General features: G+C 37.7%; 2 protein-coding genes across 3 annotated transcripts; one reads left to right on the top strand and one right to left on the bottom strand.

Annotated features, from left to right (window-relative positions):
* Positions 1 to 13431: 13431 nt before the first annotated feature.
* On the bottom strand, positions 13432 to 14850 carry eif1b (eukaryotic translation initiation factor 1B). The gene is made up of 4 exons (XM_057322819.1): positions 14641 to 14850; positions 14036 to 14199; positions 13852 to 13953; positions 13432 to 13760 (listed from the first exon to the last, which is right to left on the bottom strand). Exons 1-4 carry the CDS (start codon positions 14669 to 14671, stop codon positions 13716 to 13718), a joined length of 342 nt encoding a protein of 113 aa, XP_057178802.1. The 5' UTR covers positions 14672 to 14850; the 3' UTR covers positions 13432 to 13715.
* Positions 14851 to 15701: 851 nt separating this feature from the next.
* Positions 15702 to 22285, top strand: yme1l1a (YME1-like 1a). 2 transcript variants are annotated; one of them, XM_057322489.1, is made up of 18 exons: positions 15708 to 15902; positions 16623 to 16754; positions 16844 to 17027; positions 17186 to 17287; positions 17400 to 17503; positions 17656 to 17803; positions 17915 to 18022; positions 18272 to 18445; positions 18543 to 18695; positions 18792 to 18924; positions 19007 to 19069; positions 19188 to 19300; positions 19543 to 19698; positions 19800 to 19951; positions 20217 to 20343; positions 20424 to 20497; positions 21260 to 21346; positions 21435 to 22285. In XM_057322489.1, the coding sequence occupies exons 1-18, from the start codon at positions 15870 to 15872 to the stop codon at positions 21570 to 21572; spliced, it is 2181 nt and encodes a 726-aa protein (XP_057178472.1). In that variant the 5' UTR covers positions 15708 to 15869; the 3' UTR covers positions 21573 to 22285. The 2 variants fall into 2 exon arrangements, 1 of the variants encoding a protein (XP_057178472.1); XR_008961840.1 differs by lacking the exons at positions 21260 to 21346; positions 21435 to 22285 and having other exon boundaries at positions 15702 to 15902; positions 20233 to 20343.
* Positions 22286 to 22395: the final 110 nt, after the last annotated feature.

Below are 22395 nucleotides of genomic sequence, written 5' to 3'. Positions count from 1 at the left end.
CAACCGAGCTGGATGTTGGCCAGACAGCGACAGACTGCGGATCAGGAGTCTGCATCCCTGAATCTGCTATTCCCCCGGCGACTGTGCATTGTCATCCCCAGAAAAATCTCCGTGACAGCATTCAGAAGCAAGACAATACAGGGTACATCAAGAGGTTCAAAAAACTATAATTGTCATAAAATAATCCTGTCCATTATTGACAGTTAGAGATAGATATATTCTATAATAATCTATATCGGAAGGATGGATAATTTTCTATAGCCTATGTAACAAATTAAGTCGTTATGATAATTTCCAGTTAATCACGCAGTGGCCTATCGACACCTAATGCTTTTGACAGGTGTGAGCATTGTACCTGCGCATTTACCGATTCTCCGCAGTGAGATTCTTGATTTGCCGTGCGGGGATGTTGAGGTGTCAGAAAAACCCCACAGTGGCGATATTTCACACGACTCGGAGAGAGGCAGAACATATGCTACCCTAGAGACAAAGCTGCCATCAAAGAACAGTTTAGAAATGAGAAGCAACACTTCGCTTTGCGCGTGTATTTGTGGCCGTTGAAAAGTTCCCATCGTGCGTTTAACACGATCATTGCTTTTATAAAAATGAAATGTGTGATGGAGATGTAATAATGCATTATTCCAGCCAGCCTGTTTTATGTCATTGAAATACTTTTATTTCAGAACAAATAAATCCGGACTGCACACGCTCTCAAAAAAATCAGATTCTGTATAGTCACAGTTTCGAACAGTAATCAGTGCCTGCATATGGTGTATACACAGATTACACTTTCTTTATATCAAATACTTTCTATTGTATTGTATTTATATATAATGTTATAGGATAGTGTTTAATTGTAAGTTTAGTTTAGTTTAGTTTAGTTAATATATTGTATTTACAGTTTAGTGATAAAGATCAAATCGTTGTTTGGCTAAAAGTGATTGTAAGTAATACATTGTTTTCCAGTACACCATATAAAAATATAAATGACAATTTCTCTGTAATATATTTTTCTTTAAAGGATAGTTAACCCCAAAAACTGTCATCATTTGTCATTCTTTTATTCCTCATGTCATTTAAAACCTCTTCATTATGTAGAACACTAAAGAAGATATTTAGAGAAATGTCCCAGTGGTTTTGTGTGCATACTCTGTAAAATGAAGGTCAATGGGGGCAAATATTTTTTGGGTTACCAGTTTTCTTCAAAGTATCTTGTTTTGCATCTGTAGAAGAAAGAAGTCGTGACATGAATGACATGAGGGTGAATACGATGAACATGACTTGTTGGGGTAAACAGTCAATTTGGTTAAAACCTTCATATCCAGTATAGTTGATCCTTGCACAAATCCCCAAAATTTATCGTTTGACCAAAATATGATTTTAATCTTTTTTGGGGGTGAATATAGGCTAACTAATGCCTCAGCTACATTTCTTTTAAAAAAGACAAAACATTGCAGTATAAGTTATTAAGGTATACCCCGTTCAACTGTGTGACCACTAGCCCCGGTATGCTCTTACATGTAAGTGTATCAGTATCACCGGCTATTGCCTTTGACCTGTGTTTAAACTCTGGCTTATTCTTTAATTGTTACAAAGACACATATTTTTAGTTTTTGAGATTTTTGTGAATTATACATCTCATTTGAATGGATCCAAGTTGTTGTATTTTAGATGTTGAATGTTTGGATGAGGGACAGATGTGTGTGGGTGTGTTTGCATGAGTGTATATATGTGTAGGCGTTCATTTGTGTGTGTGGATGCTTGGAGGTGAAGTATAGCCTACTACAATACAATGTTCGTGACCACTCATGTGATGCTCCAGTCTGTGTTGTGGTGATGTCACCCCTTCTGTTCCAAATCCTATACTGAGGGAGGATTCATACCAAATCAGATATAGAATGTCCAGCATGACATGTTTGTGTAATGAATGTTTCTAAGCTCATATGCCGGCGTGCTTCAGAGGGAGTTGTTTGACCGTACTTGTTAATAAAGGTTCACTCGGTAGCATTCTCTAACTCACACCTGAGAGCCTCAGAGACCATTTCTGGAATAAATAGCTTGTTAATAATATGAGTAATTAGGTACGAACAATGTAGAGCGGGTGTGATGTTGATGCATCTCCGTGAGGCACTTTTAATGGGTGTTGTCATATGTTAGTCCCATTCCTGCTCGCTCTATCCGTCTCGTTCCCAAAAACCTCCACAAGTCCTGGGTCGCAGATGGTGTGGGACACAGAATTTTCCTAATAATCTTTTTCTTTTCAGTTTTTTTCATGCAGAGTGCTGGTGGCTTAGGGATTTCTCATTTTAATTAGAAGGTTTAAGGAGATAAACCCCTTTGAAAAGCGTGTCCTATGAGAGGAGGTGCAGGTGATCCTCCCAACAGAAGCCTCAACCACGTCATCAGCCAGCTTCTCATTTGCATATTAGATTGGTGTCAGGTTGGCACCCATTCTGGCTGAGACGAACGCCCCTATTTCTAGACTTGGCACGATCTGCGCATATCCTGGCACGGGATGTGAATGTGTTTTCAGCACGAGGGGTCCGGGGTACTTGATCTCTCTGTTATTATCCGGCCCTTACATTTGACCCAGGAGCTTAGCGGAGACTCGTAGGTCTGTTTTGTGTGTTTCACCTTGTGTGATCGATCGCAAAGTTGATTTTGTACGTTTATAATCTGACCCTCGTTAGGAGTGAAGTCATTTGAATTTCATCTACAGCTGATTTTCGGCTAGTTGGCAGAGAGCGTGACATCAAGAGGCCCTAGAGCTCGTGGATCTAGTCGGTCGTTAATGTGAATTTCAAAACCTAATATTAAAAATGTATGAACTCTTCCCATTTGGACAAATTATATGAAGTTTGTCTGAATTAGATATTGGCTAATCACAGGCACATTTAGCAACCATTAAAAGCCAAAGTTGGACAGTGAAGTAATTTGTATTCTGGCTTAAATCTAGACTAAAGGAGTAAAGTTAATGACCGGCTCTGATAAATGTCTTCACTTGGACTCTTGTGCACATTTTAGCACACAGATCAATTCAGAATTTTGTTTTATATGGATTGGGATATTATCACATGCTTCAGGGGGTATTAAGGAATACATTTGACCTAAAAGTCTTCAACTATTCAGTCTGTGCAGTCAGTTATTGTATATTTTAACACACTGACTGGCAAATGAAACGGCAGTTCTGATCTAAAGTACTGCTTGCTTCACACTGAGATTTATGTGAGACAGTGCTTTTTCAAGGCTGAGATGCTTTAGCTTCTATTATGTATTTTGTATCACATAAAATGTACAGATGTTAAGCATTTTAACTGCGATTGTCTGAGTTACAAAACATTACAGTAATTTATTAGTAACTTAATGACTAAAATGCTGTTCGTTTTTGCAAAAACAATAAGCAGTATCACAATATGTGCTGTGATGAAAATGTCCTTTATTAATGGTTAAAAAAGATGGCACATTGCTGATTGAAAACAAAGAACATGTGCGACTGTGTCTCTCTGAATGCGTGTCTTTGTAAATGGCACAGACACAAGGCACAAGGACCAAATGGTCTCTTGGCACTGAATTCAGTGCCATAAATGATCACTACAGTTAATGGTGAAGAAGATCTCAGATGAAATTCTCTCCCATTCTGTTCCCACAGAGCCAGCAGTGCAGCCCCAAGACACTCACAGATCTTGACCAAATTTAAACTCTAATAATGCACACAAGTTTTCAAGCTTGCACATATTGAATTATAGTTCAGGGTTATATAATCTTGTTTTATATAATGATATGATAACTAAGACACTATATCTGTTCCTGAAGCACTTTGTGTCTTTATACTGTATTTTAACAATCAGAATGTTAAATGGTTGTGCACTTTTTTCTTTCTTTCTTTCTTTCTTTCTTTCTTTCTTTCTTTCTTTCTTTCTTTCTTTCTTTCTTTCTTTCTTTCTTTCTTTCTTTCTTTCTTTCTTTCTTTCTTTCTTTCTTTCTTTCTTTCTTTCTTTCTTTCTTTCTTTCTTTCTTTCTTTCTTTCTTTCTGGAGGAGGAGCGCTCATGTCAGTTGTACTTTGTAGTTTGCAAATACTGTATATAATATCCGTCCTATTTATTGCACGTGTTATGTTTTGTTGTAACTGTCATTCATACCTTGTTGTTGATTTTCTTTTATAAATATAATTTCGTATTAGAACTGGTATTTGAGGGTCAACTGTATGTAAATAATCTTTAGTCAAATTAGCTAAGCAGGGAAATGTGGTCATCAGGGAGCGAGAGAAACAAATAGATAGTATTTGAAAGGGACTAAAAGTAAATCGATTCTAAATAGCCTCTAATGGTTGAAGAAGGAGCGATGTTGTTGTTAGAGCATTTATTAGTTGGTTGTTATTTATTTCTGTCTGTGTGATTTTCTTTGTATGAGACATGCCAACACAATCTTGCAGGAATTTGTAAATATTTAACGATTTGGCTCATTTATATGATCTTGTTTGGACGTTTTAGTATGATTTGCTTTTGCGCCAGTGACGTTAGGTTTGGGGTGGAGTTAGAATCGGGACTTCAGTATTCCTTATTTTTAATAATCGTATGTTTTCGTTCGATTCACATTGTAGGAATAAATACGAATTAGCCAATAGCCACTTCGTAAAATAGTTGCGTATTCCTGTGAGATCAGGTTGGACATGCTTCTGTATGCATATAATATCAAATGTCTTAAATGTTTATGATGGTCCTGTATTGAATTATACCAGCGCTGGTAACATTGTGGATATATGAAGCTGACTTCAACCAAAATATGTTTTGTTATATATTTACGTTGCTTACACAAAATGTATTTCATATTTATGTAGCTGGAACTGTATCTCAGTGCTCACCAACACTTAGATCAGCCTGATGAAACAAACACGACTTTTAACTCATAATACAGAGACGGTAAACAGCGTATCCGAGATTTCGAGTGTCAAAGCACGTACCGTGCTGCACGTTTCGTCTTACTGTGTCACGATGCAGTCAAACAGAAGCAGTTTTGCCTCCGTGTAATAAAGTGCTGTGTAGCTTTAAGCAAGAGTGCTTTCCTTTCTCTTTTAACAAAACATTTTCAGATACCATCAAACTGACAAAAAAAGTGTGAGAGGATTATAAAAAAGCAAAGATGGTGAGCCATAAACAGGCAGACAGGTGTTGATGATGCAAATGATTCGGATGACAGATGGTTAGCGACTCAATCACTCACTGTGTGGATAATGGATAGAGGTGATCAAATCCCTCTGTGAATTTGGGACTTTCTTTAGAACTTTCTGCATCTATATCACCATCAAACACTTCCTGAGCAGCGCGGCTCCACTGGAGGGTGGAATCGATGTGCTGGAAAGTTCTGAAAGACTATTATGTCAGAAATGTTTGTTCTCTCTTTGCCTTCAGGTGTCAACTCTTTATGCAACTCACATACACAGTAATGAGGAAAAACAGATTCAACTTCCTGTGTTTAAAACTCATGTCAGAATATTCTAAAAACATACCAATGCATGCTGCGTTTCCTTAAACCTTCTGAGACGCCCTCGGGACATTCAGCTCTATCACGCTGTTCCGAATCATCTCTGTGCCAATGGTTTAGATGCAAATCAGCCTTTTATCATATACAAAAGCTGAACAAATATGGTTTGTTAAAAAAACATCCCATGAGTATTTTTGAGTTTGTTCATTCAAAATCATCTTTAGGATATTTTTCTTCTTGAAGACCTGCAAGAGACAAAACATCTCCTGGTGGGCAATTATCCACAATGACAAAGCCCTTCTTAATATTCTCCTTCCTATATTCCACAAAACATAATAAAAATGTCAAAACAGCAAAAAGTGACATGCATTAACAGAATAAAGTCTCATCACCCTCAATTCCACTCTATAAATCTGACGAATGAACGTGTAGGGAGATGAGACTGTTTGAAACATAGCTCTCTAGAATATGTCGAGCATATGTTACGTACTAGAGCTCAAAACATCTTAAGATCTGTGATCAGGTTAAGCCTATGGGTAATTTCTCTATTTCAGAACGATTTTAATGGACCACTCAAACGTGTTTGTCAATCGCTGTCACTTCCTAATTGCACCATATGCAACGAAACGCATTTCTCTTCAATTTAAAATGACAACGAAATAAATAAATAAAAACACCCCACCTTCATATTCTTTGATCTGAACATTTGTTTGACGCATTCACAGCGATGCTATGTTAAAACTGTCATCACGCTCATAAGTTCATAAATCAATTCTGATGGATATGGCACACTTTAAATAGACAATAGACAGCTCCAATAAAACAATTGCAATGTCCTCAGCAACCTTTTTTTATTCTTATTGGTGTGCGTCAACGCATTTTGGGTTGAGCTTTGGTGCGCGTGTGGTTGCTGTGATGTGTTCAACTCAGCGTTTCGTGTCCTCGCACCATTATGCAAATAATAAAAAAGAGCTAGAGATGGACCGATATATCGGCCAGTAATCAGTATCGGATATATCCAGTTAATCAAAAAAGGACAGGAAAATGCAATGAATTTGTAGAAAGACAGCCTTGTATGTAGAAAATGAGAGTTTGGTTCCAAAATGACATAACTCGGTTTTCAGAGTTTTTCAAAAATCATATTTTTTTATTGTGCATTCCAATTAATATCTATCAAACTGCAGTTGGTTTGTTTTGATTTAAGCCATAATAACTCAAAAAATACAGCTAACTAACACAATAAAAACATGATAACACTGAGTTATCTCATTTTGGAACCAAACTCTTCATGTTAAGAAACATTACCAGTTTGATGTTCAATATTAATAGTCATTACATGAATTAATAACATTCAGAAAATTTGGTATCGGTGCATCTCTAAAAAGAAACATAAAAATGTACTTTTAAAATATCTATTAATGTGCTTATACTGCAAAAATGTGGTTGCAATTAAATACTTAAACACATTAATGCCTGTTTAGATGCATGTTTGCGTGTTTGTTTGAGGTGAACTAGGTTGCGACGGTATCCTCGGGCCTTGTGTGCCAGTCTGTGCTGTTACACCTTGCTGCCTGTTAAGATTGGCCTGCAGAGACGACGGGTAGCACTGTCTGCCAGCCCCCGAGAACAGCAAGCAGGGAAGACTGCCAACAAAATACCCAGGAGAGGTTGGAAGGGGCCGAGGGCAGACACGCACACACACAGCCTTCCACTGGAGCTCATTACAGCGCTACCTCGACACGATAACACAAACGTGGATCACGGTTCCACAAAACCATATACCGCGGCCTGTTTTCAGATGATCCGCGTGTGTGCGCATGCAGAAATGTGCCACTTCTTTTATTTTTCATTTTCGACTCTATAGCAGTGGATGGTGGAATGTAAATGAGATGGTTATTACAGCAACGTTCATCAAGCCGGGCTGGAGAGACTTCAATAGCTTGATGAATATGCATGCAAATTTGTTAATTAAGTTAATTATTCTGCTGAAAATTCATTTGTCTTCCAAGGACTTTTTTGCAATGATTTTAACATGCTTCTCTCATTTGTCATGCTCTATGCTGTTTAAAAGCACTTTGGTCCACTTTTTAAAAGTTTGACAGTGCTGGAATGAGAAGGGAAGACAGGTTATTTTTAAAAGAAGGATTTTTGTGGCAATGTGAAATTCTGCCATTCTGTCTTTTGGTTGAGGTGAAAAGCCAAATTCTTAATTAAACACTGCATTTTAAACACATGCAATACCAGCCAACTGCCAAATATGATGTGCTTCACAATACCTGTAAGTGTTTGCTAAAGAAATGCAACGGTTTCATTAACATCATGATTTTTGTCTGTTGCATTAGCATGTGCTTCAACACGCTGCTCGTTTGGTTGTAACCTTGCTTAGCAATTAAGTGAGATTTGGATTTAAAAATTGTGTGAAACGCTTCAATATTAATTATGATTTGTGATTGAAACACTGATGATAAAATGTTGTAAATAGCCTACACTCTGAAGATGAACACATCAGCATGTAAATGTATTAATGACTATTTCCGTAATTAGTTTAAAAGGAATCTTAATAAAAGAGCTGTTTGGAATAAGTAAGGCTCATTAGAATTGTGTAGAAGTGGGACAGTTTTACATTCTGAGATGTACTATAATGATCTTTTCGATCAAGAAAAGTATTTATTTAGTCAATTAGGATAGTTATGGCCAGTTATGTCATTTCACACAAAAATAAAATTCTGTCATTAATAACTCTCTAGTTGTTCCAAACCTGTAGTTTCTTTGTTCTGTTGAACACAAAGAAAGATATTTGGAAAAATGTTTGCAACTTACATTTCTGGGGCATCATTGACTACTATGGCAGAAAAAACTAAAATAGAAGTTAAATGCCAGAACTTTTTGATTTCCTAAATTCCTCAAAATATCTTCTTTTGTGTTAAACAGAACAAAAAAAAACAGATTTGGAACAACTTGAGGGTGAGTAAATCATGTAGTATTTTTGCATAAGAAGTTTTGTATTAATACATGCATTGTTTTCTGAATTTAGCAAGGCTGTTTTTTAACCCTTTTTAAAGAGCATAGTTTCAATTCAGCGTGCTTTATTGGCTTGACCAAAGAAGAAAATTATGGTATAAAAAGTGTTTTTCTTCTTTAAATAAGCATGTTACAATTAAAAATATCTTTAGTATTAATCGTTAGTCAACCATTAACATCATTTAGTTTTAGTGAAACAAGTATGCATCAAATACATGTCAAAAGTATTTGGACATCCCCTTCTTGTAAAAAGTTTGGCTTGAAAAATTTGATAAGCTAAACCATATTTGGTCTTTGTTCTAGAAAATGTTGTGCCTCCAGTTTTGTGGCAAAGGTTTGTTAAAAGCACTTTGGTCTGTTTTAGCCATGCTGACTGTCATCCAAACATCACAAATCACCAAAATTACTTGACATCATCATCACCATAATTTATCTCACTGATGTTTCAGTGTTAATAGTATATTTTGCAATAGGGTGATGCAGATATATAATATAATATAGTGTATTATATTCTCTATAAAGGAGAATTAAACACTCACATCATCAATAGTTTTGTTACACACAGAAATAAACAAAAAGCATAATAAAACAACAAAGCTCCAAACATTGCAAATATCAAATTCCCAGTCCAAGGAATTAAAACGAGAACATCGCAAACAGCTATTGTGTCTTCTTTCCAAGATGGCGTTCTGTTCTATTTGTCCGTCTGTATATCTCATTTCTGACTGTGTCTGTGTATCCGTCAAGTTGTCTGTCTGTGTGCGACAGGAGGTTGTAAATCACTTGGAATCTTTCAGAAATGCAGTGAGCAGCTAGGCAGCTCTGCAGGGGGTCGTCATCTTCCCTTTCTCAAAACACCATCCCATACAGACTGGGCCCAGCACATTCTGCAGCGGCTGGCCAAAAACACATCGACACACATGTGCGTTCCTCATGTATGGAGCATGTGGAGGAGAAAGCTTATGAGTTTACCATATTCTCATTGCATAATAGAAAAGACAGATATAGACAGATGTTTAAAAGGCCTCGGACTCAGTTTTCTAAGTTGCCATGTCATTGCATTTTGAAAGGTATTAGAAACCTTTACATTTACACTTTAATCCAGTGACTTACAGTGTACTTTTTAATCAGATATGTGTTCATACAACCTCTACTGAGCTACATGAACACAATTAGTTGACTGAACGCATGTAGTTCACTGATTTAGTACTCCACACAAGCAACAATCACTCACACGCATCACACGACACACTAAGCACACGAAAAGGTGAGAGACTCCGAATGGCCGACTCCCCATAGAGCTTGATCTTAGCATGTTTTAAAGTAAACAAAGAAATTATTTTATAAGCACTAAAAACAGCACATGCCGTAAATAGTAAATTATGCATTTTCATTAGCGAATAAAATACTAGTCAAATTTTCTCTCATCAACATATTCAATCAGGTTTTTTTTAAATGCATTTTAGAGTTGCTTTACATAAAAGTAGATTTAATAGAGCTCGGAATTTGGCATCACTAGGTTATTTGCTGCTTGGATACTGGTCGCCAGCTAGATCAACCCAGTTAACAAAAATAGGTTCTGAGAATGTTTTGCTATTAAGCTGCAATGTTATTTCTGAATGTTTTCAATGTTTTCAACAAAGCAAGAATGCTGTTCTTATATCAACGTTTTATAACGTTTGATAAAATGCTCTTTTAACGTTACTGCGAGAACATTTTGATCATTTCAAAAGAAGGTTAGCCAAGACGTTCAGTGTGACAACATTATCCAGACAGTGCTATGTTGTACCTCTAGGCACAGAGCATTGCTTAATACGTTATATGTGTCTCCACTCTCCTGTCAAGCCCGTTTAATATTTTGGCCTTTTCCTTAAGCTTTAACTTTACTCGGTGAAAACACGCAGGGTGTCCACAATGACCCACAGTCCCCTGAGGAACTGGGATAAAAATTACATGAGACGTAATTACCATCTAGTTGGTTGTGTCTCACCAATTAACCCCTGTATATGTCTGAAAACCACACAAAGTGCAATTGTGAACTTTTGCGTGCATATGGTGCACAGACATTCTGCATTACTCTCTTCTCATATCTAAAAATGGATCACTCCGAGAAACATATTGTAGCAGCGCCAGACCGTCCGTTTCCCTGGCAGCTGCCGACATTGTGAGCATGAGCCAATGAAAACCCATACTCCCCTGTTCCTTATTTTAATTGGGATATTTTAGCGCTATTAGCAGAAAAGGCTGTGTGTACGTGCCACACCTCCATCCCCAAACATCACAAGCACCTTCGGTCACCAAACCAAGTATGGCCTTGCATCTCAGGCCTCGGGTGTCTTTCAAACGATACGTACGATGCCGTGAATACGGGAACTTTGGTAGATGGAGGCTGAGTTTAGAGTCGAGCACAAGAACTGGATGGACGCCATCGTTCTGAGGAGCTGCTGTTTTTAGGTTGAGTGTGTAAAGTGAAGAGAGGGGGGACGTTTAGGCTCTAAGGGAATCGCACCATATGTTATGTCAGCCTTCATTACAGTATTATAGAAGCCTACAGTGCTTTGCTTTCAACGGAATATTTGATCCGCGTATAGTATAGGATGTGTCTGCTTAAAGATGTGTGCAGAAAACAGCTTTAATATTTGATACTTGTTTTATGAAATATTGCCAAGGTAGGTGTTCACCAATATCAATTATATATCGCCGCCTGGTGGTTTCTGAAGTAATGGCATATAGATGTATTCGTATAGGCAGTGTCCTCAAAGGGACATTCTTATTAGCCACTTCTGCCCTATACCATTTTATTTATTTTGTTAGAATACTAATGGATAAAACAAGTGAGCACATGGATCAAAACAATGAAGGTAGATTTTGATCATAGAGTCTTGGGACATGGGTATTGTTTTCAAATTAGTGTCAATTCACTGCATGTTGTCATTGTGACAACTTACCCCATGCAGTGACATAATATGGCCATCAATAGGGGCATGTTGTCACAGAAGCTCTGTGTAGAGACTCTACGATGTGTGTTACATTTTTTTCAATGCAATTGCAATGAAAATGTCTCTCTTTGGCTTTTTTGTAATCTTCAAGTTATAAATGTATACAGATACTGACTCCACAAAAGAACCACACCAAACCAGCGCTGGTCTCTTTACATTTACCTCAGTCCTCTTTTAACATAAAGCTGGTGTATATACAGTATACATTTCTGTTGGTCAGAAATGACAGTGGTATTCAGATAAAGGAATGGGTGAGGGTCAGGGACTATTATTATTAATTGTTGATATCATGTTGCAGTTAAACACCGTCTGAGGCTGAATCACCGCTTATAGGTGAGCAGAGATGGTTGAGCGCTCAGGAATGCAATACCACGCAAAAAAAAAAAAAACAAGAACAGCTGGCTGGCCTCTGGCTAAACACAAAGCAAAATAATGGAATCTGCCGACTGCCAGACGGACATTTAACAGTTCTGTCCAATTTCAAGCGTGCATGTGAAATTAATACATACGCAAAGCAAATCCTTTCCTTTTCCATATTTAAACACAATAGACGCATACAACTCAGTGAGCTGCAAAATGACTTTTAAACTTACGAACAAAATATCATAAAGATGGGGAAATAAAAGGACTGTCTGAAAAGAGTGGAGGGGAAGAACAGAGTAAAACGTTAGGGCGAAAGAGTGCTGATGCATCGGAGATATCCATCATTAACTCAGTGTGTTTGTCTGCTGGAGGTAATGGAGTGAAGCAGAGGATGGTGGACGGCCCCAGGCATCAGCACATGCGCCGTCTGTTTCCTTCTTTCTGTGAGACACCAGCTATTAAACTGCTGAAACCAGAACTCAGCACCTTATTTTGCCCTAATACACCCTAACGACAAACAATGTCTTTGACTTCGCAAAAAAGTTAACACACTCTTCAGCGGCCAATATGTTGCACAAATCAATTTAGGGACTTTATAATAACAACATGGGCTCAGATAAATTAAAAGGTTCTTTGTCCTTTATATCTATTATGTAAAAGGAAATTTAACTGGATATTGACTAGAAAAACACTTCCCTTGCCATTTTTTTTTCTTCCGGAATACGAGCAATGTTCTCAAAGATATCCGAGGAGGAAATATCAAGATAATTTATACAGGCAAAATACTAATAATCTATAGTTCGTCTGACCTATATTCATTAGTTTACCAGAAAGCTTATACAACAAAAATTTAATCAAAATAGGCAGCTATGTGCACAAAGCATGGCATTATACCATGTTGAAAAAAACTTACATTCTTAATTTTTATGCATGTGGGTCTCTAGCACATTCAAACCAGAAGTTGTGGCATTTTAGTAAAATCAAATTTACATCATGCAATGCATTCTCAAAAAGCAACTCCGTTGCATTCAAACTGTCCATTTAGTTAGCATGTTATTTATAAGTTAAATTTTACCATATACGTGGTGTCTTTTCAAAACCTCAAAATTTGGGTTAAATTATAAAATTCTTTAATTTTAACGCATCTTCAAATGATTCCGCTATGGCAAGTGTTTGAAATTCCCATACAGCCATCTAGTAAACCACACCTTCAAGAGGGACAGCCTGGACACTGCAGACTGGGGTCACAGCTAAAGGAATTTTCAGCCCTGACAAGAATCCAAACGAGAACATTTGATATATTGAACCCTGAAAAAAACAAACAGAGAAAAGACTTTTCTGAAGCCTCTTGCGGTTTAGAATAGCACGGCTAAGGCAAAATTGCTAAATAAGTGCACACGTTGGGTTTGCAATTTTGTTAATCCGGCATAGGTCTATTTACCAAAAGAAAGTATTGATGGCTTTACCCCAAACATTCTTGCATGAATAAAACCACAGGAACATACTTCACTGCACAGATGCTTATTGTAGACCGTAAAGAGCAAATAAAAAGGCCACGAAAACATACAAAGTCACACAATTTTATTGTCATCGATAAAAAGATATTGTGCAATCAAGTGTCTAACATAAAACGCTCACTAGCATCAGCAATAAAGATTCAGTGTCTAACACAGACCAGTCTGGTTTTAGCAGCCTGCTTGAGGTCATTATGAAGATTTGAGCTTGGAATGACAGTAAAAACAACAGCTTTACCCTGCAGTCAGTTTTCTAGCATGTTCCACAAAAACCCTGCTATATAGTTGGATTGCTACATGCTGGTGCAGTCCTTAGAAAACCCCTGAAGGGTCCATTTAAAAACCGTGAACCTTCAACTGTTCCTCCTTTACAATGTTGATCTGTAAAACAAAAAAGTGAAAAGGTGTTTACACACAAAAAAAGACTAGTCTAATCACTCAAATACCTTTTAGAAATTTAAGCAATAGTTACCTCCATCAGAAACTGACAAATGTTCTTCCTCTGGTCACCTTGCAGTTGAATCACCTCTCCATACTCTGGATGCTCAATCACTGTACCATTGCAGGCAAATTTCTATAGAGTGAAAGTGCACGGTTAAAACCACCATTTTAACACATTACGACCCTAAAGGACTTTAACTACAAGCAGAAAATACCTTTTTAAAGGCTTTCACCAGTTTCTTTTTATCGTAATCATCAGCAATGCCCTGCACTGTGGTCAATGTCTTGCGCCCGTTTCGTTGCTGGATCCTTATGTGGATTTTATCTTCTGTCCCGGCCGGGAGCAAGTCGTCACCCTTAGTTGCATCAGCAAAGGGATCTACAGAAATAAATAAAAACCGATGAAGATAAAGCAAAGACTTTTTTCAGACTGCAAGTAACAAAAACAATAGCACATGCGCACGCATCCACGAGGGGTGGGTTTTGTTCCACGAGTAGGCCTAACGTTACGTGAGGTGAACAAAAGAGGAAGCACCAGCAATGTTTAGATTTCCAATAAATGGGATATAATTTTTTATACTAGCATGCCGAACATAATATTTTGCATGCGGTTATTGTAAGATCGACACAAACACAACGATACCAATTTTGTGCGATTTTCCTCACACGCAAAAGGTTAACGTACTTTTTTAGAACATGCCTTTTAAACCTTTTACATAACATTTTCATTTCTTTCGATATTCTTTTGTTGCATTAAAACTCATGCGCGCCGTGCTCAGACTGTCTGAAAAACAACCTCGTGCACGATGCTTTAACTTACCGAAAGACTGGAGGTTCTGTATATTGGACATGCGATAATACTGCGAGAACTTTAACGGATGAATATGCCGGCAAACAAGGCCGTTTAGAGATCCTTGTTTTTTTGTGTGTGTGTTAATTTAGGTTGTTTAAACGAGATTGGAATCAAAAGCAGAGATCGGCTTTGTACTTCGTCTGATGCAACTTCCAGTCTCTGCGTAGACTGTGAAATAGCGGAAGTGCTTAAATGCGTCACCGAGCGCAATGTTAAAGGCCTTTTGACATATTTCCAGGTGCATTCAATTTAAGATTTTTTAAATGCTTATGTTTGAAAGATCATCAAAATAGTTAGATGATCTCATTGGACGAACAGCTCTGGTTGTTTGTTCCTAAATTAAAAGCAAAGTTTTTATGCATTTGTGTTTTTTATGTGATCAAAATAAAATGACTCGTTCTTGTATTTGTAAAAATGAACAGGTTATCATTCTAATTATCAGTTGTTACGTACTGCCACTGCATTCTCATCCAGATGGTTTAATTTAGACGTAGAATACTAATGGGATCATTTTCTAGCCCGTACAAATTTCATGTAATTTAACCCGGAAGTAAAGCTGAGTCTAGTCTCAAACCGCTTTGACGCTGAATATTTTCACACTAAAGCATACCATTTATCATCAAACTGTTAATTTCTCCAAACGGGGTGCATTATATAAAAATTAAAGTACATCGTGGTATGCTTTTTCATCAAGATGTTGTGACTAGAGGCTGCCAATGAGACCCCGATGGAATTTACTTTTATTTTGCTTTGCTAATGAAAAGCCACGATTTTGATCAAATGTACAATACAATTTTAAATTTAAAATGTGCTTTTTTAGTTTGCATTCTTCTTAAAGCGATTTTTATTGTCAAGCATTTTGGCCAAGAGCTGTTCATAGAATGTATCCAAAATATTTTTCTGATGCATTATGGTACTTCTGGCAAACTAGTCCTGACCGCTCCTCGCCTTTTGTCCAGGAGGTGGCAGTAACGAGAACTAATTGGGGATTTAAACATCCACCGAATAAGTGAAGGCTAGTACGTAACAGTGATTAGTTCGGTGATTTTAACAACGCTTTTCATGCCCTTCAATAAAATAAAGGCGTGGAGAAACCGGTTATATTAACAACACCGCTAAACAAAAACCGAGAACATAACACTGGCAGCGGATCTGACAAGAGCAAGAAATCTCTCAACCAGAACTCAAGGGAAAATATGTTTTCTCTACCTACAACCTTTCAGTCCCAGGTATGAATGCAAGAAGTCGTGTTAAACACTTACTTTCCAACCATTTTTAATAAGTGTAACAAAATAAAAATGTTAGTGGCGGCATGTAGTCATCAAGTGTATTTGTTTTTATAACAGAAACTTTCATGTTTTTTAATGTAGATCTGAGTAGTTACTTATAACAAGGCATTTGTTGTTATTAAGTATTATTAAATGTTCCTTTCAGATTCTGCCATTTGTTCAGAACATTACATCATCAGATCTAGTTATTACATCAAACCATTGGATTTAGCTAATATGGAGATTTATTGTTATTGATGCTATCATTGTTGTTGACAGATTGACGTTTATTACACATTCAGTCATTAATATACAGATTAGACCTAAATATTGTTAGCTGAACGTGTGAAGTGTTGACCCTCAGGGTTGCTGTGACAATGCTATGTAATAGTAACTTAATTTTGTTTATTCATCAAACGTAGTTGTGTAAGAAGACAGTGTATGTATTTTTAAGAGTGAATGTGTGTGTATGTTTGAGTTGTGTGTCAGTATGTCAGCTGTGACATAACTGTCCTGCAGGAAAGCATATAAACGATCTTTATCAGTATTGTGTCTCAGATAACTCATAACTGGCAATACAATGCACTGGTTTATGTGATATTTTTTAAAATAAGTAAACCAGCGTTTCTACGCAAGTTTATGCAATGTGACCAAAAATCGGTTCTTTCTGTTCTATTTTAGGGAACAGTGCCTTTGACCCATCTTATCAATGTGATCCAGTACTTGAAGAGTTCAGCCAATTCTGCCATCAGCATGTCAGTTCAGAGTTTACAGAGAGATCGTCCATCTGAACATGACCTACTTCACAATGAGGTACAACTGTGACGGAAACATGTACAGAGTTCATGTTTGCATTGCAGACAGAACACACAGCTTGTGAAAAAAACAATGTGTTTTTACAGCCTAAAGCAAACCTGGAGGATCTGTGTCTATCAAAGCTGAGGTCTAGTCACGTACATGATGTTCTAAGAAGACTGATGCCATCTTTAGATCTGGAGGAGAAGACTCTCCGAAGCGCTGTTCAGACCTACACGGAATGGAAAACGTCTCATGTTTCCGCACCCTCCTTCTTCCAAAATAAACATGGTGAACATCACGTAATGACGTCATGCTTGTTATGGAATCCGTATGTTTGACCACGTTGCATATCTGGCCTGTTTGTTTTTGCACCATGTTAAATGTAACGACCTTTCCCACATTTTTGGGAATGTAATTTTTTTGTCTTCTTTCATTTGGTATCATAGGGTTCCCTCACAAACACACTGGACTCTTTGGCTCTTCAGTGTTTCGCAGGCAAAGCTCCAGCCCTCTTCACGCTGTCTGTGCAGATTTGCACCATCTGCAGTGTAATGCAGTGAATCTTTACCTACATGCTAACACAACATGAAGGATTTCTGAAATACTCTCGCATTATACTTACGAATGGTGTTTTGTGTATCTGCATGTTGTCCTGTGTAGTCTGGGTCCAAAACAGAGGTTTCAAGACAATGAGAACCAAGACCAGACATCAGCAGTCTGAAGGTCCAATAGAATCAGCGAATTATACTCCAGTCTTCATGAAGGTTAGTGAATAACATCACATTTTTGTTCACACATTTAATAACACAGTGCTTCTCTCAGGGCGCAAAATGCTTCATTTCTGTGTATTTTCGACAATTGGAAATTCTTCCCCTGCTCTCTCTCTTTTTGTTGGTCGTCTTCTTGTGTCCTTCAGGGTCTCCTTACCAAGGACAAGCAAAACGTTGAAAGTCTTGAGCAGTTATTGAGAAGAAAGAACCTGCCGGTGTCTCATCAGGACGCTTTTAAGACCGGCTTTACAGAAGGCTTCATGAAAGCTCAGGCGCTGACACGGAGAACTCAAGGTGATGCTTTTCAGCTTATCTGAAGCTCCTGTTGATTTTTTGACATTACACACTGACATTTATTAATGGTTTCAATCTACAAATGTCTTTCTTGTGCTCTGTTTTTCACAGACGTTGTAAGGAAGACACGTCTGGTCGTGTTCGTTTTGTTGTTGGCTAGTCTGTATGGACTGTCCAGAAGTCCTTTCTTTTCTGGCAAAGGGTCGTTTTCTGATGCTGGTTTGTTCTTTATTCCTTTCATTTCTTTCATTGTCATTTCTTTCTTTCTATATTTTAATGACAGACATTTTATGTATGCAACATTTTTGTTCTGTAAAATTAGATATATTAACTAATCATTTGCAGTTATTCGCAACCTATTTTTTAAATGACATTGAAATTAAACTGGGTGATTTTAAAAGTGTCTTATTAGAATGTTGAACAATTTTCTGTTTATTCATGGTTTGTTGTATTGATACGCAATGACAGTTAGTTTCCGCACCACCTCTCGCCTGGATTCAGCCATGGATCCCATTCAAATGAAGAATGTCACCTTTGAACACGTGAAAGGTGTAGAGGAAGCCAAAAAGGAGCTTCAGGATGTTGTTGAATTTTTGCGAAATCCCCAGAAATTCACAGTGCTTGGTGGTAAACTTCCCAAAGGTGAGATTCTCGACTGCTTTTTTTTTCGTTAGTTCGTTTTGGGTTGCGGTTGTCTCGGTTTGTAGTTTGGGTTCATGAAGTATGTACCTGTCTTGAGGCATCCTGCTGGTGGGACCTCCAGGAACAGGAAAGACTCTGTTGGCCAAAGCTGTTGCCGGGGAAGCAGACGTGCCCTTTTACTACGCTTCAGGTTCTGAATTTGACGAAATGTTCGTGGGAGTTGGAGCGAGCCGCATTAGGAACCTCTTCAGTAAGTCTTTGAATCTCTTCGAATTAAACACTGAAAACTGTATTCTTATACCACATTGTTAATCTACACTTTTATTTTGCTTGTTTTTCCTCACAGAGGAGGCCAAAGCTTCTGCTCCATGTGTGATTTTTATTGATGAGCTAGACAGTGTCGGTGGAAAGCGAATCGATTCTCCAATGCACCCGTTCTCACGACAGACCGTCAACCAGCTGCTGGCCGAGATGGACGGGTCAGTCTGTGTCTGTGTACTTCTGTATAGACAGATCGTCTGTTTGAAATGATTCACATGGTTCTCTCTTTTTTTATTTCAGGTTCAAACCCAATGAAGGGGTGATTGTGATTGGAGCTACAAACTTTGCCGAAGCTTTGGACAAGTGGGTGTCTTCCATCATCTGTTCATTGCTTGTTTGCATGCATGCAGCAATTCAATGATAATCGATGCAAAGACTCTATATTAATATTCATGTTATAACCAGTGCCTGTGTGTTTCAGTGCTTTAGTCAGACCAGGCAGGTTTGACATGCAGGTCACAGTCCCCATACCTGACGTGAGGGGCCGCACTGAGATCCTGCAGTGGTATCTGAAAAGAATTACAGTTGATTCAGGTAAGAAGGATTTTGAAGGGTGCGTAAAGCTACATGTTTTAAATATCAACTAATGTTTGTAGGAAGCCCTGTGTAATTAGATAGCTTTTGGGTTCACCGGACCTCAATTAGATGCGTTGGGGAGTGTTTACATGAGAGGTGCTTCTGCATCAAAAACAGCTCGATGAAAGTCTTGAGATGCAAACTGTGTGTAATGTTACTTGATTGTAATCCAGTAAATGTTGTGCTTGTGTGTTTTGTAGCTGTAGATCCTGAGATCATTGCCAGGGGAACCGTTGGATTTTCTGGAGCAGAACTGGAGAACCTGGTAAACCAGGCTGCATTGAAAGCAGCGGTAGATGGGAAGAAGCAGGTGACCATGAAGGAGCTGGAGTTTGCAAAGGATAAGATCCTCATGGGTGAGGGCAGTAGGGCGGGGCGCGCTTCTTTCTCTGTATCATGTGATAGAGATTATTGCTGTAAAGTGACTTTTCTGACGGTTTTACCTCTGTCTGTGCAGGCCCGGAGCGCAGGAGTGTGGAGATAGATCAGAAGAACAAGCAGATTACAGCCTATCACGAGTCAGGACACGCTATAGTGGCTTATTACACCAAACACGCCATGCCCATCAACAAAGCCACCATCATGCCACGCGGGCCTTCTCTCGGACATGTGAGTAACTGGTCTCCTGGTCGATTTTTCAGAAACCGGGTTGTCTGAGAGGTATTTCTGTTAGTTACAATTTTGAAGTTGACTTGCTGATACATTTCTGACATCACAAGCTTTCACTTTCACCTGCATTGGACTTAAGTGCTATTCTTAGCTTTACTTGGCTTATCTTTTTTGAGTGTGCAACAATGTGCAGTTATGTTAAGAAAAATGCAACTAGATCTTTACAAGATAAACCTATCATGGTGGTTCCTGTGGTTTTTCTCAGGTGTCATTTCTTCCAGAGAATGATCGCTGGAGAGAGACTCGAGCTCAGCTGATGGCTCAGATAGATGTCAGCATGGGCGGCAGAGTCGCTGAGGAACTGATCTTTGGAAATGACAACATTACCACTGGTGAGATGTGTTTCCAACTGATACTACTTTGATTTCTTGATAGTGTTGATATCATGAACTTCTGCTTGTTTCTCATATAGGAGCATCAAGTGATTTTGATGGAGCCACTAAAATAGCACAGATGATGGTGACACGGTTCGGCATGAGTGACAAGGTACAACAGCAGCATCTGGTCTATACACGCTTCACAAGGATTAAATGTTTATTTGATAAATTGAGTTCTTGAATTGAATCTTGAATTATTATCGGTTCTTAATGAAGATGAAATCTGTCAGGAACATACCTGGGTTATGGTTTATTCCAAAATCAGAAAAAAACGTTAAATTATATTTTCCATAACGTTTTAAAGCATGTTTTGCATGAAAAAAACATATTATTTAACCATTGTTATTTTTTCACTTTTTGGTTTTGTGACATTTTATACTAATTTGAATTTTTTTTATTACATTTCTTACATGTATTGAGAATCTTGGATGTGATTCATTGTCATTTTATGTGATGATGTAAAACAAATGTTTTGATTCACCCTCTATTATATTCAATTAACTTTTTTTATAGCATGTGCATTGCAAAGCTGCTATACATTTTCACACAGAGGAGATTGTAGAAAAAATACAATTGACATTTTTAAAAGGTTGATCTTTGTTACATGCGATGCAGTTTGTTTGAGTCCTTCCACGTGTTAAAACCCATGTAAATGTTGTGTGAGCTCTCACATTCCAGACTTAAATCTGGGTTTCATCCTAATCCCTTCTTCAGCTTCATACTCAACCTCTTGAAAAATAAACACTGCACATGCTGGATCTAACCTACATTCATAACTCACTTCCACCCCTCTTTTTTTTTTTTTTGCAACTTGAAGCCTTTGCTGATTATATGTATCTGCAGTTCACTCCACTCTTTTTGCTTTGGACAGCTGGGGGTTATGACCTACAGTGACCTTACAAACTACAGTCCAGAGACACGGGCCGCTGTGGAACAGGAAGTCAGGGTACTGTTGCAGGTGTGTGTCCCGCTCCACTTGTAGTGTTTGCAGTAATATTGACAGATACTGTATTGTGACAATAAGGTTTCCTGTTTTTCTCTGTCAGGGTGCATATGAAAGAGCAACAAAGCTACTTAAGACCTACAGCAAAGAACACAAGCTGCTGGCTGATGCTCTCCTGTCTTATGAGACTCTAGATGCTAAAGAAATCCAGATGATCCTGGAGGGAAAAACACTCAGATGATGAAACATTAAAAGACACTGTCATACTTGTTTGTAAATTAATCTTAGACGATAGTTTCTTGAAGTGAATTTTTAATAAAATATTGTCGTTTTACCTTTAGCCATCTCATTGGCGTAAAGGGTTTTCATCATTTACATTAATTTGATATGGTAGATGGAAGCCAACAGTATGCCTATATGAGCAGTTATTTCCTCTGATGACACTAAAGCATAAAATCGGACTTTATGATTTTCAAAAATGTTCACCTCAAATTTTTTATTTATTTATCGAGATAAATATCATTCTTTGAATAAAGCAATTTGTAACTTAAAAATGGGACATTTTTAAACCAAACCACAATGCACAGAGGCTTCAGTGCAACTTTACACACAAGCCAATTTTTAATGTGACAGCAGAATGCCAGTATTCTTTTTCAGATCTACTGTACAGATATAGAAAAATTATCTTTATGTGAGAATCTGAGCAATGGGCTGAACACAGAACTGTACGTTTTTCTTAAGTTATGTATTTGGAAATCCTTTAAAAATTGTGGCTGAAAGTTTTTTCCCGGCACAATTGTTTGTATGTGTCTCACTCAGGTGACCCCTGTATACAGGTATATATATATATACACACTGTATATGTGTGTGTTTGTTTGTTTCTTTTCAAAATGTGTACCTCCCAATCAAGATTGAAATGGGATAAAACACAAATAAATAAACCTTATTCAAAAATCCCTTGTGCTTTATTACTGTAAGACTTTTAACGGAGACACTGAAATGTATTTGGTATAATTCAGTGTGTCCCTTTTCAAAGACTCTAAAGATGTGCTTTAGTCTAAAAA

The sequence above is a fragment of the Triplophysa rosa genome, linkage group LG23, assembly GCF_024868665.1.
Source record: "Triplophysa rosa linkage group LG23, Trosa_1v2, whole genome shotgun sequence".
Lineage (NCBI taxonomy): Eukaryota > Metazoa > Chordata > Actinopteri > Cypriniformes > Nemacheilidae > Triplophysa > Triplophysa rosa.
Note: the sequence above shows the minus strand (reverse complement) of the source record. Positions and strands in the feature narration are given on the sequence as shown.